Source organism: Somniosus microcephalus, chromosome 28, assembly GCF_052327205.1.
Source record: "Somniosus microcephalus isolate GS21.2 chromosome 28, FLI_Smic_1.0, whole genome shotgun sequence".
Classification (NCBI taxonomy): Eukaryota; Metazoa; Chordata; class Chondrichthyes; order Squaliformes; family Somniosidae; genus Somniosus; species Somniosus microcephalus.
The window spans coordinates 45,806,451-45,831,638 of record NC_141014.1 but is presented as its reverse complement, the minus strand read 5'-3'; the positions used below and the strand labels follow the sequence as shown (position 1 = coordinate 45,831,638).

General features: G+C 54.3%; 1 protein-coding gene across 3 annotated transcripts in view; it reads left to right on the top strand.

Annotated features, from left to right (window-relative positions):
* The window catches only part of LOC147099731 (ferritin, higher subunit-like), a 46,537-nt gene extending 23,141 nt beyond the window's left edge, over positions 1 to 23,396 (top strand). For 2 of the 3 annotated variants that reach the window (XM_085969112.1, XM_085969113.1), the window contains exons 2-4: positions 21,189 to 21,335; positions 22,298 to 22,423; positions 22,750 to 23,396. In XM_085969112.1, coding sequence (XP_085825238.1) covers positions 21,189 to 21,335; positions 22,298 to 22,423; positions 22,750 to 22,902 — 426 coding nt within the window. In that variant the 3' untranslated portion in view covers positions 22,903 to 23,396. Of the gene's footprint in view, positions 1 to 20,332; positions 20,462 to 21,188; positions 21,336 to 22,297; positions 22,424 to 22,749 lie in introns of those variants that run through there. The other variant, XM_085969114.1, reaches the window with a different exon arrangement.
* Positions 23,397 to 25,188: the final 1,792 nt, after the last annotated feature.

Below are 25,188 nucleotides of genomic sequence, written 5' to 3'. Positions count from 1 at the left end.
GCCTTCGGTCAAGCATAATGACAGGCAATTTTAATCAGCAAATGATTCTTTGCTACTGAGTACCATGTCGTCATCATCTTCTTCTTAGGCAGTCCCTCGGAACCGAGGATGACTTGCTTCCACATTAAAAATGAGTTCGTAGGTGACTGAGTCCAATGCAAGACCTACAATCTCTGTCACAGGTGGGGCAGATGGTGGTTAAAGGGGCGTGTGGGTAGGGTGCTTAGGTTGACGTGCACTCCTTACGTTGCCTGCGCTTGGCTTCCGCTTGCTCCCGGCAAAGAGACTCGAGGTGTTCGGCGCCTTCCCGGATGCTTCTCCTCCACTTTGTGCAGTCTTGGGCCAGGGATTCCCAGGTGTCGGTGAGAATGTTACACTTTTTCAAGGAGGCTTTGAGGGTGTCCTTGAAGCGTTTCCCCTGCCCACCTGGGGCTCTCTTGCCGTGCCGGAGCTCCGAATAGAGCGCTTGTTTTGGGAATCTTGTATCGGGCATGCGGACAATGTAACCCGACCATCGGAGCTGATTGAGCGTGGTCAAATCTTTGATGCTGGGGATGTTGGCCTGAGCAAGAACACTGACGGTGCGCCTATCCTGCCAATGGATTGGCAGGATCTTGCGGAGGCAGCGTTGGTGGTACCTCTCCAGTGCTTTGAGGTGCCTGCTGTACATGGTCCATGTCTCTGAGGCATACAGCAGGGCAGGTATCACTGCTGCCCTGTAGACCATGAGCTTAGTGCTGAGTTTGAGGTCCTGGTCTTCAAACACTCTTCCTCAGGTGACCGAAGGCTGCACTAGCACACTGAAGGCGGTGTACCATATGGGCAGAAGACCTCATGTAATGTGTTATCCCAAGACAATACCTCTGACATTGCAGCTCTCCCTCAGTACTGCAGTGAAGTGTTGACGACCTTCACTCCATTCTCTGAAATGGGACAACTGAGGGCTTTCTGACTCTGGCAGTGGTACCAGTGAGCCACAGCTGACATGTGATGGTTTTTGGGTGAGTTGAAGGTTATGGTGGGAAGTTAACCTGTTTAATGATCTTTAGAAATATCTCTCTGCCCAGTAGGTTTGTGCTGATCTTTCATGAGACATTAACATCAGCATCTCAATGGGATGGGGCCGTGCATAAAACAGATTGAAATTGGGGCACCAAAGGATTAAGATTTAACTAAAGGGGGTTCTGCTTTCTAATTCTAAATTGGTAAAATGCATTACTCCTGGAGTAAACCTGATCTGAGAAAATCCACCAATCTTTCTGCAGCACTTGTAGCAGTTACACCAACCATTAGAGGATAAACAACAATCCCCATGGGAGGTGAAGCTCAAAATCCTTGATGTCTCCTGAGCTAATTGTACTTTTCTCTTTCAGTTGTGTGACTTCCTGGAGACCCACTACTTGGATGAACAAGTGAAGATGATCAAGAAGCTTGGAGATCACATCACCAACTTGAAGAGACTGGGAGCCCCTGAGAATGGCATGGGAGAGTACCTGTTTGACAAGCACAGCCTGAGTTGATGGGGATTCTAGAACTATTAGTTCTATACATTGTGGAAATGAAGTGTGACCAACTTCTAGTGGTTGTGGTTAATTCCCAGTTTTATCATCTAACTGTCACAGTACATGGAAATAAAATTTATTCCTTGAACTGGTTTGTCTTAATTGTATAATTAAATAGCTGATCTAGTTGATCACTGATCCCACTGCATGATGCACACCTGTGTAATGAGCTAAGTTTAAAATATAGAAGTTCCTCCCAGTGTCCAGGATGGCTGTGCCCACATCTTCAAATCATCACTTGAGAGGCTTCTAATGGTTTCTGAAATCTCATTAACCATTCCTGCTGAATGATTTTTATAACACCTGTTGGCAAAATGTCAAGAAGCTGTGGAGGTTTAAACAAATAAATGGGGAAGGGAGGAGGAGCTGAATTAGTGCCTTCAGTCAGGAGAAGGGAGAGTACGTGCCTGGTGTCCTGCGTCAGACTCTTCCCGGTCAGGGCAAGTGTGGGGGAATGACCTGCTACTGAGCTGTCTTAACATTTGACTAATGCCACAAGTCACTCACTGGCTTGCCAAAGCTTTGACATTTATACACCGTACATCTTAGAAACTTCCATTTTGGTAGGATGTCTCTGTTTAACATTCCCTTTCTTCCCCACTGATGTATGAAAACTACTAGGCACTTGGTCTAAATGTTAAACAAAGCTTTAATCAACTGTTTTACAACATGGAGGTCTAGTTGTGTCCTTCACTAGTTCCTGTGCATTCTGGGCACGTGCTTGAGTATTTATACTCTCCCTGGACAGTGCCACCTGTAGGCTGCTCAGTATTATTTCCTAAGTTTTTCTTTCATGAATGACTGATTCAGATCACCCACATTACTTTCTTTTTTTACCCCCAGGGCACTACTTGATGTCCAGGATTGAATAAACCACCAGCCTGTATAAACCTATACATCAAGCTGCAGTATGTCCTATTGGGTTTTGTTGGTGCTGGGTAAAGTGGAGATCAATCAGTAATCACATAAATCCTATTAAAGCAAATAGTCCTTCTCCCAAAATCTTAAACTCCCTTCCTTTCTATTGCAGCCTCACTGTTGTCAGGATCCACCAGTTAATTGTATTCAGATAGTTGCTGTACATTATTTTCCATAACTCACTTGGTATATTGCAAATGGCCTCAACTTGTTCAAAAAGATTGCCCTTAACCAAAAAGTGTGTGGTGATTTCCAAGTGTTCTGGAAAATGCCACAAATTAAGTATCAATTAATATTGTTCAAAAATCATTTACCTAAAGGGAATGAATGAACTCCATTTGAAAATACTGAGACACCAGAGCCCATTAAATATTCTCTCCAGGACTGAGCTAGCAGACATGGTGAGACTTACTACAAATAAAATGTTGACTTGAATGTTGGTGGGAGCTCAACTGGAAAATACATTGGTTCTCCACACCACAAGGAAAATGAAAACTCTTTGGATATTTTGTAATGGCTCAGCCGATTGATGCATCACGCTTCTTGCACATCCTTGATAGTTCTGACACACTTCGGAGACCAGCTTCAGTTTTACTGCTGGTTGAAGCTAATTCAAACACCACTGTAGTTACAACCGCACCTCTTTCCAATGATGTACCTAATCGAGATTAGATGCCATGGAATAGGAACCGGGCAGCCACATGGGATTAGGACTACTGCTTGTGCAGAGAATAAACAACATGAGCTGGATAGGAACAGGAGGAGGTCATTTAGCCCCTCGAGCCCCTTCCTCCATTCAATGAGATCATGGCTGATCTGTGACCTAACTCCATGTACCTGCCTTTGTTCCATATTCCTTAATACCTTAGATTTTTATTAACCAATCAATCTCAGATTTAAAATGAACAATTGACCGAGCATCAACTGCAGTTTGCTGAAGAAAGTTGGGCAAAACATCCTATTTCTGTGTTGGACGGTTTATATAATTCACTCTTCTCTGTTCTGGAGGTTTTGTGGTCCTATTAAATGCCTGGTAGTTGGACCAGAGTTACAACAGGATAGGAACACAAACCGAAATACTGCAGATACTGGAAATCTCAAACAGAAAATGCTGGAGACACTCAGCAGGTCGAGAATACACGAGACACTTGACCTTTCAGGTATAAAACCGTTCCTCACAACGGACCCGGGGTTTGCATGAGATGAGGAAACAGTGCAAACTAAACACAGGACTTTACAACTCTTAAATTTCATGGGGATAAAACTCCACATCGCACTTTACAGTGACGGAACAACAGATTCTGTCTGAAGCTCCCCACTGATCCGCTTTCCATTTCCCCAACTCATTGTGGGCTGGTTTGCAGATTCACTGCGAACTGTCTGGTGCAGGTCAGTCTCTTTCAATCTATTGCGGTCAACCTTGTGAACCTTGGTATCACGGACTCGTTCTGGACCCACCGAGATGCCCATCAATTCTCCAAGAGATGGGTTAACTTAGAGCCGGTTGTACTCGACACCATCTACAGGATGGAATTTCATCGAACTCTTTCAGATATATTGTGAAGCTCTGATTCTGAGAACAGAGAAGCTTTCAGATTCAGTTTGAGGACAGTCAAAGAATCCAACAGCAATGACATCACAGAATAATCATCCAAACCTCTGTATTCCACAGCTCTGATTGGCTCTGGGTATCTCAAACTCCACCCCCTCTTTGTTAATTGGTGCCTGGATTCATCCTCTTTTTGGGAAAACAAATAAGTTAGACAAATAAAAAAACTGCAAATAAACCATTAAAACTTCAAATAAACCTTAAGAATCAAATTAAAATTTGGTTTTCCAGCCCAATTATGCACTCCAGTCCCCGCGGCGCCCACCGGTCACGGAAGTGATCGAGCGCGCCGGCGGACACCGCGTGCTCCATCTCCAGGGCCACCCGGGCGCGAACATAGCCGCGGAAGAGAGGGAGGCAATCCGGCCGGACGACCCCCTCGATCGCCCGCTGCCTGGACTGATTAATGACTTTCTTGGCCAGGCCCAGGAGCAGACCCACAAGGAGGTCCTCCAACCTGCCTGCTCCCCTCCGCACCGGGTGACCGTAGATCAAGAGCGTGGGACTGAAGTGCAACCAAAACTTGAGGAGCAGCCCCTTCAAATAATGGAAGAGGGGCTGCAACCTCTCACAATTGACATATACATGGAACACGGACTCCTCCAGACCGCAGAACAAACAGGCGGTCTGGGAGTCTGTGAACCAATTTAAGAACCTATTGCACGGGACTGCCCTGTGCAACACCCTCCAGGCCAAGTCCCCAATATAACAAGGGAGGACTCCCGCATAGAGAGCCCCCCATTGGGGACCTCCGCCTCCGTCGGAAGGCAAAACGGCACCCCACGGCGTGTCCGGACGGCAGGCGAAGATGACAAAATGGAAGGTGTGCAGGAGCAGCCTGTACAGGAAGCCCCTCCGTGCGGAATGAAAAGGCACGGAGGGCATTTCCTCGAGACGGCTCAAGTTGTGAGGCACCGGTTCCCAAGGGGGGGTTCGGGGCTGGGCGCCGACAAGGAATTCCGTCCGAACGGGGGAAAGCTCGGACGGGATCGCCCCACATGCTTGAGCCGCCTCGATACACCTTGCAGTGCCGGGGCGCACTTTCGCCTTTATCGACTCGATGGCATCAGCCGCGAACTGGACGTTGGCCCAAGACATGCGCCTCGCCAACTCCTCCGGCGCCATCCAGCCCGCTCCTCCGCCATCGAGCAGGTCCCCGACTCGAGTCACCTTGCCAGACACAGCTCTGCGCTCCGCCAGCCACCCGAACCTGCGGACGTGGCGGTGCGGATTCCTGAACAGTGGCTCCCGAAGGACAGCCACCATTCCTGTCAGGGGAGAGCTCCGCCTGGAAGCGACTTGGTTCCAAACCCATAGCAGTTCCTGGTAGAAGACAGGCAGCCCCCGCAGGCTGGCACACGTGCCACCCACTTTCACAAACAGGAGCTGCGTGTCGTAATTGAGGCCGCGCAGCTGGCGGAAAAAATACGTCGCCAGCGCACACCATCTTGGAGGATTCTCAATGTACAGGTATCTCTGCAGCGTCTGAAGGCGGAAAGTCGCAGCCTGGGTGCGAAGGCACACCAGCGCCTGACCGCCCTCCCTAAGCGGGAGACTCAGAACCGCGGCAGCGACCCAGTGCATCCTGTTGTCCCAGAAGAAGTCGACAAGCTTCTTCTGTATCTTGGCGACAAACGCAGGGGGAGGGATCAGAGTAGCCAACCGGTACCACAACATGGCGGCCACCAGTTGGTTTATGACCAACGCCCGACCCCTGTAGGACAACACTCGGAGCAATCCTGTCCAGCGTCCTAAGCGAGCGGTGACTTTGGCCTCCAACTCGTGCCAGTTCGCCGGCCAGGTGTCCTCGGCAGGGCTGAGGTAGACTCCCAAGTAGAGGAGGTGCGTGGTGCTCCAGGCGAAGGGCCTGAACTCCTCCGGCAGGGAGTCCACCCGCCACTGACCCACCAGGAGTCCGGAACATTTCTCCCAGCTGATCCTGGCGGAGGATACGTCCGAGTAAATCTGCTGGCATTCCCGCATCCTCCGCAAGTCAACGGGGTCCGTGACCATGAGGAGCACGTCATCGGCGTAAGCCGAGAGGACCACCTCCACGCCCGGCCCTTGCAGAGCCAGTCCCGTCCACTTCTTCCGCAAGAGGCGCAGGAAAGGCTCCACGCAAATGGCATATAACTGGCCGGACATGGGGCATCCCTGACGCACCCCCCTCCCGAAGCGAAGGGGCGCCGTCAAGGACCCGTTAACTTTAATCAGACACTCCGCGGCAGCGTACAGAAGTCAGATCCGGGCGACAAAATGCGTCCCGAACCCGAATGCGCGCAGAGTCCCGAAAAGATACTCGTGATCCACCCTGTCGAACGCCTTCTCCTGATCCAGGGAAAGGAAGGCGACCGACAGACCAGCCCTCTGGGAATGGTGGACCAGGTCCCGGACCAGATGGATGTTATCATGGATAGACCGGCCCGGGACCGTGTAGGACTGGTCGGGGTGGATCATGTGGGCCAGCACGGCGCCAAGGCGAGCAGACATGGCCCTGGCAAAAATTTTATAATCCGTGCTGAGGAGGGAGACCGGGCGCCAGTTCTTAAGAAGGCGGAGATCGCCCCTCTTAGGCAGCAGGACAATCACCGCCCTGCACCAAGAGAGGGGCATCTCCCCGGTCGCCAAACTTTCCCCCAGGACCTGCGCGTAGTCGCCCCCCAGGACGTCCCAGAACGCCCTGTGGAACTCCACGGTCAGCCCGTCCAGCCCTGGGGACTTCCCCCTAGAGAGCTGGCGGAGGACGCCGGTCAGCTCCTCCAGACACAGAGGAGCGTCCAATTTTTCGGCGCCCTCCAGGCCGACCTTCGGCAGGTCCTCCCACAAAACTCTGCGTGCATCCTCGCTGGACGGATCCGGAGAGAACAGAGCCCTGTAATAGGCGCGGGTCTCCACGCGGATTCCCTCCGGATCCGAGACCAGAGATCCGTCATCGGCCAGCAGCTCCAAGAGCTGCTTACGGAGCCCCCGTCTTTTTTCCAGCGAGTAGAAGAAGGGGGAGCCGCGGTCCAGGTCCCGCAGGAACTGGATCCGCGACCTCACGAACGCGCCTCGGGACCCAACGAGCTGCAGGTCCTTCAGCGCGCCCTTCTTCTCTTCGTACACCAACCGCAGGGCCGGGTCCTCGACGACTTGACCGAGACGGGACTCCAGGCCGAGCACCTCCTTCTCCAACCGCCCGACCCTGGCTTCCCGCCTCTTGGTCGACCCCCTCGGATACTCCTGACAGAAGAGACGGACGTGAGCCTTGCCCACGTCCCACCATAGACTCAAGGAGGGGAAGCCCCCCTGCTTCCTTCTCCAGCCGGCCCAGAACCGACGAAACGAATCCCGGAACCGCGCGTCCTCCAGCAGCAGGTTGTTAAAGTGCCAGTACGCGGACCCCTGCCCCGCGCGCGCAGCGGAACGAGCTCCGCCCACACCAGGTGGTGGTCCGCGCACGGCACCGGCCGCATGGAAGCCGCCGGAACGCAGGAAACGTATGCCCGGGAAATGTAGAGGCGGTCGATCCTGGACGCTCCTCTCCCAGGCCTCACGCAAGTGAAAGCGCTGGAGTCGGGATGGAGATTTCGCCAGACGTCCACCAAGTCGAGGGACCCGACCAGGTCCCTCAACTTCTCCATCGCCGCCGGGCTTCGCAGGCGGCCGGTGCGGTCCCTTGCCTCGAGGGTGCAGTTAAAATCCCCCCCGAGGATGACGCACTCGCCCGCGTCGATGGAGCCCAGAAGAGTGGACACTTCTTCAAAGAAGCGCGCTTGCTGCGCACCGGCCCCAGGGGCGTACACGTTCACTAGATGGAGCGGCACGCCCCCCAGGCGAACAGTGACCTGGAGCAAGCGGCCCGGCACGAGCTCCTTGACCCCCAAGATCTCCGGCTGAAAATGCGGGGCCAGCAAGATAGCCACCCCACTGGAAACACTGGAGAGGTGACTCATGCTGACCCCTCCTTGCCACTCCGGGAGCCACGTGGCCTCGTCTCCCGGAACAGTGTGGGTTTCTTGCAGGAAGCACACCGCATACTTCCCGTCCCAAAGGACCAAAAAGTTACTAAATCTGCGGCTAGCTTCCCTGCTGCCGTTGATGTTGAGGCTGGCTATGGTTATCTTCATTTCAGAAGCATAAACCAACCCCTACTTATGACTAACGGGGGAAGGGAGGGCGGCCGCTAGTTGACCGCCACTCCCTTAGCAGCCCAGTGAGGAAGGACCGGAACTGACGCAGCTCGAGCGGGTTCACGCCCGCGTCCGCGTCCATGGTCTTGAAGGCGACGCGGGCCGACCCGACGAGCAGCGCCAGCCCCGACCATCTATCGAGGGCCAGCCGGGTCTTTTGACGACCCTGGCACGTGGCCACAAAGTCCCGGAGATCCTTAATGGGAATGAGGGGGGTCCCGGCGAGGGGCGTGAGGTCCTCCATCTCCTCATCAGCGATGGAGTCGCATTCCTCCTCCGCCCCCACCACCGAGTCCCCGTCCTCCTCCGGGGGGTCGCCACCAGCGGCCGACCCGTCCGCCACGCGGTGCGCAGCGAGCGGTTCGGCCGCGACGGCCGGCCCCGCCTCCGCCCAGATCCCACCCCCAGGATCGGTAGCGGAGGATTCCTCCCTGGGCTCCTCTAGGGGCGCCGGGCCAGAAGACGGCGGCGGTTCGGAGTCCCCCCCTGCCCCGGGCGCCGGAACGACCGGAGAGATCGGAGGGTACGTAAAAACGAACTTCTCCAAGTCGCCCGGCGCCGGAGAGACAGACAGAGGGCCTTCCTCTTCCGCACCACTGGCCTCCGACCCAGCAGATGGGGTAATTTCAGTTAAACCCTCGACGAGGTCGAGCAGCACTTGGGAAACGACCGGGTCGCTTTGGGCGAGCTCATCTTCCGAAGGCTCGCCCGACCCGGACCCCAGGCCGCCCAACCCATCGAGGGGCAACGGTACTGAAAACGGATCAATTTCGGCCACGGGTTGTTCCGCGAACCCCCCCACGGGCAGGGTCTCGTCCCCATCCCCGGGAGGCACGAGCTGGGCAGACACCTCTGCCTCAGCCCCCCTAGGGACAGGCGACCCCTGCCGTTCGCCCGTGATGGTATTAGCGGTGGGGTGGGGCGCAGTACCCGCGGCGGGCGACGACTCCCCCCGACCGGAGGGACATTCCTCCTCCCGGTCCTCCTCCTGATCCAGGGGGTCGCGCCTTCTTTTAATTGCGGAGGGGTAGAGGGAGACCTCCATTTCTGCAGAGGCCTCCCCCGCTCCCTCCGGTGGAGCGGGTTCTTCGGGTCCCTCGGGCCCAACCCCGGCCGCAGGTTCTGGCGCTACCGCCTCAGCGGTCATGGCCACAGGCTCGGGCACGAGGTCCCCCCCGCCGCCGCACTCCGCGATTAACGCGGCGACGCTCTCGGGCGTCAGGGGCTCCATATTATGGGGCACGCCCTCCACGGGGGGACCTGCCCTACGGTTTTTGGTTTTCAACCGCGCCTTCTTCCCGACCGGACGCCCCTCCTCCCCCCCGCCGGAGGCCTGGATGGCGTTGACCTCCGACGACGACCGTACCCCGGTAGCATTTGTTTGGGGGGGGGGCACGGCTAGACCCGGGGGGAGGAGCGGCGGCGGCGCCAGCCTCGGCCACGCCAGTCGCCCTGGCGGCCTTGGAGGCGGGGCAGTTTTTCCGTACGTGCCCCACCTCCTTACAGGCGTGGCACCGCACGCCGTCCGTCATCCAGAAGACGCGGTATGGGGTCCCCTCGTGGAGGACTGTAAAGGCCCCGTCCATCTCCCCCTCCCGCGCCAGCTGGACAAAAGCCTGGCACCAGAAGGAGAAGACATGGCGAAGGCTGGCCTTCCGGAATCCGAGCGGGATCGGCGAAATCCCCGACCTCACCTCCCCAAGTTGGAGCAAGTGGGGGAGGAGGAGCTCACCGGAGATAAAGGGCAGGACGTTTGATAGTACAACCCTCTGCGCGGTGGCCTCAAGAGGGTCCACCGGCAGGAAGGTCCCGCCCACGGTGAGCCCCTGGGCGATGGCCAGGGCCACCGCCCGCTCGGACTCCAGGAAGAACACAGCCTTCCCATACATTTTCGAGGCGGCGACTATGGCCGGAGGGCCGACAACCCCAGCCATAGCCTTAACGCACGCCTCGATGGTCATGTTGGGGTGGGTGTAGCTCTTCACCCCAAGCTTCTTCGTGATAAGTCGGAACGGTGAGAGGGCAGCAGAAGGAGCGGGAGCAGCCACGGCTTTGGCCGTCACCGCCGCATATGTTCTCGCTGGCCCCGTCAGCGCCGAAGATGTTGAAGCCATACTGGGGTGATTTTTTGGGAGCCACACACACCCCAAGTCACAGGCCCTGTGGTGTTAAGTGGCCTCGGTAAAAGTTTAAGGTCTGCCACCGAGCAGAGGGAGTTTAAAGCCAATGGCCCGCCTCTCCCCTTGATGGAATGATTGGGAGAGGGGCCTCCTCCTCTCTGCTCAAAGTGGCAAATAATCGTTTTTAAAAGGGAGGTGCCTTTGAGAGAGACAAAAGAGAGGGATAAAGAGAGAGAGAGAGGGGGTGGGTGGGAAGGAGGGGGGCCGCAAAGGCAGGGTCACCACTCTAGGTGGTATTTGGTGGGTGGGTGTCAGCAGGGGTGCACTCCCCGATGGAAACAAAAGTCTATGAAGATGATCTTCGGGCAGGGGAAGAAGATGTCTTCGCCTGGGTAGGCTGGAGAAAGCCCAGGCTCAGCCCCACACCAGGTCTTCTCGATGTAGATAAGTAAGAGGCTTCACCTGGGCAGCTCCAGCCGACCCAGGCCAGGCTTTCCGGCCCGTCTTCTTTCCTCCCCCCGCCTAGAATACACAGTCTTTTGGGGAATGCACAAAAAAGACACCCACCTGCAGATGTTCAAAGTGATGATGCAGCTCCTCCCCTCCTTCCAAGTAGAAGTTGGATGGTGTTCCTCTCCCCTCTCTCCCTCTCCTGAGATGGAGGCCTTTCCTCTCCTCCTCTCCCTCCAGGCACCTCGGTTATGGCTGGTCTGGTTGGTGGTAGTCTGGTGTCTTTCCTTCTCCTTCTCCTTCTCCTCCCTGCCTGGTCAGGAGGCCACCACGCTCCACTTTCCTCCTGCAGCTCACAGAGCAAGGCAGAGACAACCTGCAGCACTCCCTCTTTGTGTGTAAACCAATAAACATTAAACAAATAAACCGTAACTAAAAGTCTAATAACCCTTTAAATAAAACTTGACAAATCAAATTAAAATTTGGTCACTTAAATCAATTATGCACTCCAGTCCCCGCGGCGCCCACCGGTCAAGAAAGAGCTCGAGCTCGCCGGCGGACACCGCGTGCTCCATCTCCAGGGCCACCCGGCCGCGAACATGGCCGCGGAAGAGAGGGAGGCAATCCGGCCGGACGACCCCCTCGACCGCCCGCTGCCTGGACCAATTAATGGCTTTCTTGGCCAGGCCCAGGAGCAGGCCCACGAGGAGGTCCTCCAACCTGCCCGCTCCCCTCCGCACCGGGTGACCGTAGATCAAGAGCGTGGGACTGAAGTGCAACCAAAATTTGAGGAGCAGCCCCTTCAAATAATGGAAGAGGGGCTGCAACCTCCCACACCCAACAGAAACATGGAACACGGACTCCTCCAGACCGCAGAACAAACAGGCGGTCTGGGAGTCCGTGAACCTACTTAAAAGCCTATTGCACGGGACTGCTCTGTGCAACACCCTCCAGGCCAAGTCCCCAATAGAACAAGGGAGGACTCCCGCATAGAGAGCCCCCCATTGGGGACCTCCGCCTCCGCCGGAAGGTAAAACGGCACGCCACGGCGTGTCCGGATGGCAGGCGAAGATGACAAAGTGGAAGGTGTGCAGGAGCAGCCCGTACAGGAAACCTCTCCGTGCAGAATGAAAAGGCACGGAGGGCATTTCCTCGAGACGGCTCAAGTTGTGAGGCACCAATCACCGAGGGGAGCTTTGGGGCAGGGCGCCGACAAGGAATTCCGTCCGAACGGGGGAAAGCTCGGACGGGATCGCCCCACGCGCCTGAGCCGCCTCGATACACCTTGTGGCGCCGGGGTGCAACCTCGCTTTCACCACCCCGATGGCATCGACCGCGAGCCGGACGTTGTCCCAAGACATGCGCCGCGCCAACTCCTCCGGCGCCATCCAGCCCGCTCCTCCGCCATCGAGTAGGTCCCCGACTCTAGTCACCCTGCCAGGCACAGCCCTCCGTTCCGCCAGCCACCCGAACTCGCGGACGCGGAGGTGCGGATTCCTGAACAGCGGCTCTCGAAGGACAGCCGCCATTCCTGACGGGGGAGAGCTCCGCCTGGAGGCGACGGAGTTCCAAACCCATAGCAGTTCCTGGTAGAAGACAGGCAGCTCCTGCAGGCTGGCACGCCTGCTGCCCACTTCCAAAAACACGAGCTGCATGTCGTAATTGAGGCCGTGCAGCTGGCGGAAGAAATACGTCGCCAGCGCACACCATCTCGGAGGATTCTCAACGTACAGGTATCTCTGCAGCGTCTGAAGACGGAAAGTCGCAGCCTGGGTGCGAAGGCACACCAGCGCCTGACCGCCCTCCCTAAGCGGGAGACTCAGAACCGCGGCGGGGACCCAGTGCATCCTGTTGTTCCAGAAGAAGTCGACGAGCTTCTTCTGTATCTTGGCAACAAACGCAGGGGGGGGGGATCAGAGTAACCAACCGGTACCACAACATGGCGGCCACCAGCTGGTTTATGACCAATGCCCGACCCCTGTAGGACAACACTCGGAGCAATCCTGTCCAGCGTCCTAAGCGAGCGGTGACTTTGGCCTCCAACTCGTGCCAGTTCGCCGGCTAGGCGTCCTCGGCCGGGCTGAGGTAGACTCCCAGGTAGAGGAGGTGCATAGTGCTCCAGGCAAAGGGCCTGAACTCCTCCGGCAGGGAGTCCACCCGCCACTGACCCACCAGGAGTCCAGAACATTTCCCCCAGTTGATCCTGGCGGAGGATGCGTCCGAGTAAATCTGCTGGCATTCCCGCATCCTCCGCAAGTCAACGGGGTCCGTGACCACGAGGAGCACGTCATCGGCGTAAGCCGAGAGGACCACCTCCACGCTCGGCCCTTGCAGAGCCAGTCCCGCCAACCTCTTCCGCAAGAGGCGCAGGAAAGGCTCTACGCAAATGGTATATAACTGGCCGGACATGGGGCATCCCTGACGCACCTCCCTCCCGAAGCGAAGGGGCGCCGTCAAGGACCCGTTAACTTTAATCAGACACTCCGCGGCAGCGTACAGAAGTCGGATCCGGGCGACAAAATGCGTCCCGAACCCGAATGCGCGCAGAGTCCCGAAAAGATACTCGTGATCCACCCTGTCGAACGCCTTCTCCTGATCCAAGGAAAGGAAGGCGACCGACAGACCAGCCCTCTGGGAATGGTGGACCAGGTCCCGGACCAGATGGATGTTATCATGGATGGTCCGGCCCGGGACCGTGTAGGACTGGTCGGGGTGGATCATGTGGGCCAGCACGGCGCCAAGGCGAACAGACATGGCCCTGGCAAAGATTTTGTAATCCGTGCTGAGGAGGGAGACCGGGCGCCAGTTCTTAAGGAGGCGGAGATCACCCCTCTTAGGCAGCAGGACAATCACCGCCCTGCGCCAAGAGAGGGGCATCTCCCCGGTCGCCAAACATTCCCCCAGGACCCGCGCGTAGTCACCCCCCAGGACGCCCCAGAACGCCCTGTGGAACTCCACGGTCAGCCCGTCCAGCCCCGGGGACTTCCCCCTGTTGAGCTGGCGGAGGGCGCCGGACAGCTCCTCCAAGCTCAGAGGAGCGTCCAATTTTTCGGTGCCCTCCAGGCCGACCTTCGGCAGGTCCTCCCACAAAACTCTGCGCGCGTCCTCGCTGGACGGATCCGGAGAGAACAGAGCCCCGTAATAGGCGCGGGTCTCCGCGCGAATTCCCTCCGGATCCGAGACCAGAGATCCGTCGTCGGCTAGCAGCTCCAAGAGCTGCTTACGGACCCCCCGTCTTTTTTCCAGCGAGTAGAAGAAGGGGGAGCCGCGGTCCTGGTCCCGCAGGAACTGGATCCGCGACCTCACGTACGCGCCTCGGGACCCGACGAGCTGCAGGTCCTTCAGCGCGCCCTTCTTCTCTTCGTACACCAGCCACAGGGCCGGGTCCTCGACGACTTGACCGAGACGGGACTCCAGGTCGAGCACCTCCTTCTCCAACTGCCCGACCCGGGCCTCCCGCCTCTTGGTCGACCCCTTCGCGTACTCCTGGCAGAAGAGACGGATGTGAGCCTTGCCCACATCCCACCATAGCCTCAAGGAGGGGAAGCCCCCCTGCTTCCTTCTCCAGCCGGCCCAGAACCGACCGAACGAATCCCGGAACCGCGCGTCCTCCAGCAGCAGGTTGTTAAAGTGCCAATACACAGACCACCCCCCCGTGCGCGCAGCGGAACGAGCTCCGCCCACACCAGGTGGTGGTCCATGCACGGCACCGGCCGCATGGAAGCCGCCGGAACGCAGGAGACGTATGCCCGAGAAATGTAGAGGCAGTCGATCCTGGACGCTCCTCTCCCAGACCTCACGCAAGTGAAGGCGCTGGAGTCGGGATGGAGATTTCGCCAGACATCCACCAAGTCGAGGGACCCGACCAGGTCCCTCAACTTCTCCGTCGCCGCCGGGCAAGGCAGGGCGCCCGTGCGGTCCCTCGCCTCGAGGGTACAATTAAAATCCCCCCCGAGGATAACGCACTCGCCCGCGTCGATGGAGCCCAAAAGAGTGGACACTTCTTCAAAGAAGCGCGCCTGCTGCGCACCGGCCTGAGGGGCATACACGTTCACTAGATGGAGCGGCACGCCCCCCAGGCGAACAGTGACCTGGAGCAAGCGGCCCGGCACGAGCTCCTTGACCCCCAAGATCTCCGGCTGAAAATGCGGGGCCAACAAGATAGTCACCCCACTGGAAACACTGGAGAGGTGACTCATGTTGACCCCTCCTTGCCACTCCAGGAGCCACGTGGCCTCGTCTCCCGGAACAGTATGGGTTTCTTGCAGGAAGCACACCGCATACTTCCCGTCCCGAAGGACCGAAAAGTTATTAAATCTGCGGCTAGCTTCCCTGCTGCCGTTGATGTTGAGGCTGGCTATGGTTATCTTCATTTCAGAAGCATAAGCCAACCCCTACTTATCACTAACGGGGGAAGGAAGGGCGGCCGCTAGTCGACCGCCACTTCCTTAGCAGCCCAGTGAGAAACAACCGGAACTGACGCAGCTCGAGCGGGTTCACGCCCGCGTCCTCGCCCATGGTCTTGTAGGCGACGCGGGCCGACCCGATGAGCAGCGCCAGTTCCGACCATCTGTCGAGGGCCCGCCGGGTGCTGTGGCGACCCTGGCACGTGGCCACAAATTCCCGGAGCTCCCTGATGGGAATAAGAACGAGGGGGGTCCCGGCGAGGGGCGCGAGGTCATCCATCGCCTCGTCGGCGATGGATTCTAAGTCTTCCTCCGCCCCCACCACCGAGTCCCCGTCCTCCTCCGGGGGGTCACCACTGGCGGCCGAACCGTCCGCCACGCAGTGCGCATCGGGCGGCTCGGCCGCGACAGCCAGCCGCGCCTCCGCCCGGATCCCACCCCCAGGATCGGTAGCGGAGGATTCCTCCCTGGGCTCCTCTAGGGGGGCCGGGCCAGAAGACGGCGGCGGTTCGGAGACCCCCTCCACCCCAGGCGCCGGAACGACCGGAGAAACCGGAGAGACGGGAGAGTACGTAGACCCGATCTCCTCCAAGTCGCCCGGCGCCGGAGACACAGACAGAGGGCCCTCCTCTGCTACGCCACCGGCCTCCGACCCAGCAGATGGGGTAAATTTTTTACAAACCTCGACGAAGTCGAGCAGCACCTGGGAAAAGTCCGGGCCGCTCTGGGCGAGCTCATCTTCCGCGAGCCCGCCCGACCCAGACCCCAAGCCGCCCGACTCGTCAAGGGGCAAAGCCACCGTTAAGGGGTCAATCCCCGCCGCGGGTTGTCCTGCGACCCCCCCCACGGGCAGGGTCTCGTCCCCATCCCCGGGAGGCACAAACTGGGCAGACGCCTCTGCCTCAGCCTCCCCAGGGACAGGCGACCCCTGCCGTTCGCCCGCGATGGTGTTAGCGGTGGGGTGGGGCGCAGTATCCGCGGCGGGCAACGACTCCCCCCGACTGGAGGGACCTTCCTCCTCCCGGTCCTCCTCCTCATCCAGGGAGTCGCGCCTTCTTTTGAGTGCGGAGGGGTAGAGGGAGACCTCCATTTCTGCAGAGGCCTCCCCCGCTCCCTCCGGTGGAGCGGGTTCTTCGGGTCCCTCGGGCCCAACCCCGGCCGCAGGTTCTGGCGCTACCGCCTCAGCGGTCGCGGCCACAGGCTCGGGCACGAGGTCCCCCCCCGCCGCCGCACTCCGCGATTAACGCGGTGACGCTCTCGGGCGTCAGGGGCTCCATATTATGGGGCACGCCCTCCACGGGGGGACCTGCCCTACGGTTTTTGGTTTTCAACCGCGCCTTCTTCCCGACCGGACGCCCCTCCTCCCCCCCGCTGGAGGCCTGGATGGCGTTGACCTCTGACGACGACCGTACCCCGGTAGCATTTGTTTGGGGGGGGGCACGGCTAGACCCGGGGGGAGGAGCGGCGGCGGCGCCAGCCTCGGCCACGCCAGTCGCCCTGGTGGCCTTGGAGGCGGGGCAGTTTTTCCGTACGTGCCCCACCTCCTTACAGGCGTGGCACCGCACGCCGTCCGTCATCCAGAAGACGCGGTATGGGGTCCCCTCGTGGAGGACTGTAAAGGCCCCGTCCGTCTCCCCCTCCCGCGCCAGCTGGACAAAAGCCTGGCGCCAGAAGGAGAAGACATGGCGAAGGCTGGCCTCCCGGAATCCGAGCGGGATCGGCGAAATCCCCGACCTCACCTCCCCAAGTTGGAGCAAGTGGGGGAGGAGGAGCTCACCGGAGATAAAGGGCGGGACGTTTGATAGTACAACCCTCTGCGCGGTGGCCTCAAGAGGGTCCACCGGCAGGAAGGTCCCGCCCACGGTGAGCCCCTGGGCGATGGCCAGGGCCACCGCCCGCTCGGACTCCAGGAAGAACACAGCCTTCCCATACATTTTCGAGGCGGCGACTATGGCCGGAGGGCCGACAACCCCAGCCATAGCCTTAACGCACGCCTCGATGGTCATGTTGGGGTGGGTGTAGCTCTTCACCCCAAGCTTCTTCGTGATAAGTTGGAACGGTGACAGGGCAGCAGAAGGAGTGGGAGCAGCCGCGGCTTTGGCCGTCACCGCCGCATATGTTCTCGCTGGCCCCGTCACCGCCGAAGATGTTGAAGCCATACTGGGGTGATTTTTTGGGAGCCACACACACCCCAAGTCACAGGCCCTGTGGTGTTAAGTGGCCTCGGTAAAAGTTTAAGGTCTGCCACTGAGCAGAGGGAGTTTAAAGCCAATGGCCCGCCTCTCCCCTTGATGGAATGATTGGGAGAGGGGCCTCCTCCTCTCTGCTCAAAGTGGCAAATAATCGTTTTTAAAAGGGAGGTGCCTTTGAGAGAGACAAAAGAGAGGGATAAAGAGAGAGAGAGAGGGGGTGGGTGGGAAGGAGGGGGGCCGCAAAGGCAGGGTCACCACTCTAGGTGGTATTTGGTGGGTGGGTGTCAGCAGGGGTGCACTCCCCGATGGAAACAAAAGTCTATGAAGATGATCTTCGGGCAGGGGGAGAAGATGTCTTCGCCTGGGTAGGCTGGAGAAAGCCCAGGCTCAGCCCCACACCAGGTCTTCTCGATGTAGATAAGTAAGTAAGAGGCTTCACCTGGGCAGCTCCAGCCGACCCAGGCCAGGCTTTCCGGCCCGTCTTCTTTCCTCCCCCCGCCTAGAATACACAGTCTTTTGGGGAATGCACAAAAAAGACACCCACCTGCAGATGTTCAAAGTGACGATGCAGCTCCTTCCCTCCTTCCAAGTAGAAGTTGGATGGTGTTCCTCTCCCCTCTCTCCCTCTCCTGAGATGGAGGCCTTTCCTCTCCTCCTCTCCCTCCAGGCACCTCAGTTGTGTAGGTTCTGGCTGGTCTGGTTGGTGGTGGTCTGGTGTCTCTCCTTCTCCTTCTCCTCCCTGCCTGCCTGGTCAGGAGGCCACCACGCTCCACTTTCCTCCTGCAGCTCACAGAGCAAGGCAGAGACAACCAGCAGCTCACAAAGCAAGGCAGGGAATGAGTCAACGATTGCTCTCTCCTTTGCCAATTGGTGTCTGGATTCAGGAAGATTCCTGACTGGTTATCAGGGATTGTCAATCATCATTGGTCATCCCAGACCCTGTTGAAATGCAGGCTGTTCCACTAGTATAAATACAAGAGCTTGCGAGGGAAGAAGTTAGGTTGTTGCTACAGTGGAGTTTGAGCTCAGTGCTTTGCAACAGGAAGAGTTAAGATGGCCTCCCAAGTGCGTCAGAACTATCACAAGGACTGTGAGGATGCTGTCAACAAGCAGATCAACATGGAGCTCTATTCCTCCTATGTTTATCTCTCCATTGGAGCCTCTTTCAACCCAAATTATTGGTGCGTATGTGCGAGCTCAGCTCAGCTCGGCTCGGTGCTGGATGGACGGACTGCTCCACACCTCGGCTGCCCGGGGGCAACGCCAGTGCGGAAGGCGGCGGGGGGCTTAGGGTGGAGCGGCTGGCCGCCAGGAGCGGAGTCGGATGATGCTGTGGGTGAGCATGTTGTACGGTTACTAAGGTCGAAGAACGGTCTCTGGCCCGAATGAGTTCCAGCTGCCCCGCCTGTGCTCCATCTGGTGGCAGCTGTGAGGCTTTGTTTCGGTGGTGGGATCGGGTTTGTGCCGCCATTTTGGTGGAGGAAAGACAGACTGTTTCCATCTATAGTATCGTGTTTGAACAGCCAATGATGGGAAAAGAGAATGGATTAAAAGTGAACAAGGAGAATAAAAGGAAGATAAAAGGCAAAATAAGTATTGGCAAGGGATAACGAATGTCTTGATGGTTGGGTCCTGTGAGTGATAACAAGCAAGAAGAAGGAAATTTTTTGTATTTGTTTTCCTCTTTTACGGGATTTGAGAAAGTGGACAGCTTCTTTTTCTGTGGAAAGGTTGAAGACTGTGGATAAGGATTATGACATTATATGGTTGGATAACATCAAGTGAAGACGAGGAGTTATGAGAGAGCCAATAGGACTGGCGTTGGACTGGTATTACTTTGTTGAAGAAGTTTTTGGGGTTTTGGTTAAAAATAGTTTATTTGAAGTGATTTTTGATATGGGTGTGGGATTGTATATGTTGTGGTGGTATCTAATGTTATAACCTTCCTTAATCGAACGAACGAACGCTCTAGTGAACGCACTCATGCGGATACAAATATATGCACGCACGCACACATACATAATGGAACTTACGTTCGACCGAATGAAGGGCCCGCTCCCCGGGATGGTGGAAACTTGGTGAGCGTGAGGCCTGCCGGATGGATGAACGAACCCACACATGCATACAGGTAGACAAATGATACGCACGTATATACATTGGAACTTATGTTCGACCGAATGAAGGACCCTCGCTCCCAGGTGTTGACTCGTTATCGACTGCCACCTGGTGAGCGTGAAGTCTGCCGGACAGATGAACGAACGCACAGGCATGCACGCAGATAGAAACGGCACACAATGTATGCAGTCATGCACTTGGAATTTACGCTTGAGCGAACGAATGGACGAATGGAGGAATGAATGATTAAACAAATGCCAGTTGGACTGGCGTGTACGGATTCTTGGTTTATTGAATGTTTGCAGTTTGTACTGTAAATATTATTGATTTACCTGTAAAATTTATTGTTGTATTATATTGTTGAGCATAACTGGTCAATGAATGTAATGGATTTACTGTGTAATTGTTGAGTTGTATAAATGTTGTTGTATTTTAATGTTAAAATTTAAAAAAAGAGGATAACAGGTTTTACCAAGTAAAAATGAGGTGTTACTAGATTGCTAGTAGGACTGATATGTATTGTTTTTTACTATGGGTACTTGTATTGTTGACATTGTATTTGTCTGGAAAAAAATGTATTATTCTATCTTGTATTAATTTTAAAGCTGATTTTTGTTAAGGTTAGCTTTATTGTGGTTAATGAATGTAATGGATTTATTATGAAGTTGATGTATTGTAATAAGTATTACCAGATTTAAATAAAAGATTTGAAATGCAGGCTGTTCCACTAGTATAAATACAAGAGCTTGCGAGGGAAGAAGTTCGGTTGTTGCTACAGTGGAGTTTGAGCTCAGTGCTTATCAACAGAAGTTAAGATGGCCTCCCAAGTGTGTCAGAACTACCATAAGAACTGTGAGGATGCTGTTAACAAGCAGATCAACATGGAGCTCTATTTCTCCTATGTTTATCTTTCCATGGTGAGTTTTGTATTTTTGGGGTCCTATTTCAAAATTAAGGCTGTGACATCATTGTATTCTAAGCAGGTAGAATTTCTCCAGGTCAGTGAATGGGCTTTAGAGGGTCTCTCTATAGTCCTCCCCAATCATAATCCAGTGAATAATCTTAATACAGTGATCTTGCAAAAGGCCTCATTAACACTGTTCCCTGCTTTGTAATAGCTGTCCTATTCTGAAGTGTTTATATCTGAAACTAACTCCAGGGTTCCATGAAGTTTGTAATAGAGGATTCATCTTGATGAATCAACTTTTGCAACATGGATAGAAACAATTAGATTTAATTGGGTGACTAGTTAGTGGAACATTGGCTGGTTCTGGCCAGTTTCTCTTTCCCCCCCCCAACCTCTAATCCTGTTTTGTAGTTTTTCTCTCTTGAGGCTGGTGTTAAAACTACTGAATTTTTAAGAATTTGCTCTTTTTTTTTCCTTCAGTGATTTTAGCATTTCATCTGGGAACAAAGATTCCAAAGGTAACTTGTGTAGTTTGAGTGCTTTAATCCAAAAAGCATCAATACTCACTAATGGTTTCTTCTAACATGACCTCTTATTCTGTTGAGCTACTTCAGTGAGGGACTTTCAACATATTCACAAAGGATTGGGGAACTGAGTTTTTTGCTACCATTTTGAGTTGGCCATGGATGAGATCTAGGTCTGACCTGTCTCCTTTTCCATTTTGTCTCTACCTGCAGTCCTTCTACTTTGACTGGGATGATGTTGCCCTGCGTCACTTTGCCGAGTTCTTCAAGGAGCAGTCACACGAGGAACGGGAGCACGCGGAGAAACTGATGAAATTCCAGAATCGGCGTGGAGGGCGTATTGTCCTGGAGGACATCAAGGTTAGATTCAGCAAACTTTGAAGAATTGTCTTGGGTTTTGTGAGAAGTAGGCTAGTTAGGCCTGAACTAAGATTTTCTGTTGAGCCATGGAAGTTGCACAGAGGAGGATTAATAATGTATGAAGGGATTGCTAGTTAAAATTGAAGTTGCATGATCTTCTAAGCCACATTGTGACACCAATAAAACTGGGTGGCAAAGGGGTAAAATAGATTGTAATAACCAGTGCAGAAGATCTAGATTTGCAAATGGCATTGAATGCTCGGTTAGGGTCCATAGTGAGCTTCGAAGAGAACAGGTTGGGTGGGGGTAAATGGGTTAATCTGATGGTAGAGATGCAAGGATGTATATGAGCAAAGGGATTGGGGTATCCTAATTACACTCATTAGATGCTAGCTTACTGCTCCAGAAAAAGACTAATTGGTAGGAAGGTTTCACCTGAAGACATTGCATATAGAGGCAAGGAAGTGTTACTGCAATTAATTAGCCATTATTTGGCATATTCTCTTTTTTAAAGCATAAGTTCCAACAACTCACAACCGGGATATTTCCTGGTATGGATAGACTTGGTGGATTTGTTTATCAAGGTAATTTAATTGGTGTTGGAAATCAGATGTTAAGAAATTAAGACAAGGTAACAAACCATTCCATCCTCAAATTTTAAATACATCTGGACCCCAGAAGACCAAAAGTAAACTCTTTAAAATTATTTGTGAAGCAAGGTAGATGAAGAGGCACTGCCTTCTGGTCCTACATTCTCCAGTAGTATCTGTCTTGGTGCCACAATAGCCCCAATTCCATCACGGTGATTGTATAATGATTCCTCATCTAGAGATGCTTGGACACACATTGACTTGTGATCCTACTAACTGCTGTTGTGCTCAAGGACAACTCATTTTAAATTTCATCCACTAACTAGATTTGCTGACCAAGATTTTTTTTTTTTTTTCTTCCACAATCCTCAGAAACCAGAGCAGGATGAGTGGAGCAATAGTCTGGAGGCGATGCAGAGAGCTCTGCAGATGGAGAAGAATGTCAACCAGAGTCTGCTGGATCTGCACAAACTCTCCACTGGGACTATGGACCCTCATGTAAGGTTCTAATGTCTCATTGGGTATGATGGAAGATTAATCTGTTTAGTGATATTTAGACTGTCTCCATACCAATGTATTTCAAGAGACTTTCAACATCAGGATCATCTTGATTGGGTGGTGTATAAAGGATTAGGGCACTCTGGTCTTAATGCTTTAAAAACTAAAGTTCTGCCTTCCAATTCTAAACTTACTCCAGGAGTAAGTCTATCTGAAAACTCCCCATTTAAATTTGTATCAACCCAGTAGAGGATCAATAATAATCCCCATGGGAGGTGACACTCAAGACTGTTGCCTTCTCTAAGCTAATGTGCTTATTCTTTCAGTTGTGTGACTTCCTGGAGACCCACTACTTGGATGAACAAGTGAAGATGATCAAGAAGCTTGGAGATCACATCACCAACTTGAAGAGACTGGGAGCCCCTGAGAATGGCATGGGAGAGTACCTGTTTGACAAGCGCAGCCTGGGGGAAGAGTGACTGAATTTACTGCAGGACTATAGAATATTGTGTTGTGATCACTGATGTCAATGAGTAGTTTCCAGTAGTGTGATTTGGCAAGTTAGACACGGACCTGATTATTTCAAGTCTAATAACTTGTAATGGTTTGCAGTTTGAAATAATGTTTAGCACTGACCTAGTTTGTCTACTTTACTTAGTTACTGGTCATATTTCTTCCACCTGCTTTCAATTCTATTAGCAGCCTCCAAATAAATTGTAGTGGGGGGGGGATGTGAAGGGGGAAACTTGGCTTTATTCCGATCTACAGGTTAAAACACAAGGACCTACCACCTCACTAATTGCTATTTAGGTTCTGTGGTGTATGTAACCTGTTCCACCTTAAGAGAACTACCTTAAGAGATGTACTACTTTCTCTTGGCTGCTGCATACTGTAATACCGGTGGTGACCACACCGGTATATGTGTTGTGTAGGGACTTGCTGGGCAGTTCAGCCCTGACCTCCGAATAGTAAAGACCTGTTAAAAGTTATTCTTGTTGTCTGTGTCCAGTGATTGATCCTAAGCATAACTGGGACACACCGACTCAACAGTGGTGACGAGTCCGATCTTACCCTGCGGCAGTTTTACATCCAAGGCAGCTTTGTCCTCAGAACGGGCGTCGAGAAGAGGCATCCGCCCTCATCATCCTGCTGAGCACCATCGCACGGGAGGCATCGAGAACCCGGGTTAAAAAGAAAAATTCTGACCACGAAGCCCTCCATCAGCGACAGGCAGTGATCATCCCTTCTACCACGGTGGTGGGTAAGCCGATCAGCAACACGAGCAGAAAGTCGGCCGCGTTGGCTGTGGGGGAGGGCAAACGGAGGAATAAGGGCGGAGAACTCGACCACGGCCGGTAAAAAGGGCCGGGCTGCAATCGAGGCCGAGAGGCGCAGCGACTGGGGCAGCTTAAGGCACGAGAGCCGCGGAGAACTCGAACGCAGCCGGTGTAAAGGACCGGGCTGCAAGCGGGGCTGCGAGGCAAAGCAGCGTCGGGGAATTGAGAACCGCTGGGGAGGCGAGAACGGCAGCAGCACAGCAATCGCCATTGCAGCCAGCGGGGGAAGAAGGCAAACGCGGGAATCCGCCATTGTAGTCGGCGGGGGAAGAGGACGAGTGCGGGAAAGACCGCCAAGCACGGGAAGCCGCCATTTTAGTAGGCGGGGGAAGAAGACCAGCGCGGGAAGCCGCCATTTTGAGAAAAAGAAAAATTTAAAAACTTGCAAGGATGCCTAAACATGGGAACATTAATACCTTTGATAGCGATATCGAAGATTGGACCACGTATGTAGAACGCATGGAAGTTTATTGTAAAGCAAATAAGGTACCAGATGATGAGAAAGCACTAACCTTCTTAAGCTCAATGGGTGCAAAGACATATGGGCTACTGAAGCACCTTCTATCACCAAATAAACCGGCGGATCAGACTTTCGCAAATATTGTTACTGTCATGAAAAATCATTTAAACCCCACACCGCTGATGATAGCGGAACGATTTAAATTTTACAGAAGAACGCAGCTGAAAGACGAAAGCAACACTGAATTTTTAATAGTACTTCGATAGCTTCTGCAGTTCAGTCAGTTTGGAACAGGACTAGCAGATGCGCTGAGAGAGAAATTTGTGTGTGGATTGTTAAAAGAAGGAACACAAAAGCGACTGCTTGAGGAGAATGATCTTACGCTTGATAAAGCTGTCACTATTGCAGCATCGCAAGAAGCCGCAGCGAGAGGCACGGTGGAAATGCAGCTACGGTCACCGGAACTCAGCACCAATCAAATGGTCTTGGGTACAGTAAAATGTTTATCGTTGTGGAAAGACCACGCACGATCAGAACCAGTGCTGGTTCAAAAATCGGGAATGCAGAAAATGTGGCAGGCTTGGTCACATAGCTAAAGTATGCCGGTCAGGAAAGAAGACCAGCAACAAAAAGTCACCGCAGGAAAAGTACAGAAAGGTACACACGGTGACAGTGAACAGTTCGAACGAACAGAAGTCCGATTCAGACTCCAGCAGTAATGAACTGGGTAGTCTAAGAGTACACAATGTTGGTAAGGAAGCAGACCTCCAAACAATTTGGGTCACACTTCAGATAGCAGGAGTCCAAGTGAAGATGGAATTGGACACTGGATCGGCATTGACGGTCATGAATAAGCAAGATTACAAAAGGTTATTCCCACATATTCCCCTACGGGATACGGAGATTGTATTGAAAACATACACGGGGCAAAGAGTATACCCCATCGGGAAGATAAAGGTAAAGGTGGT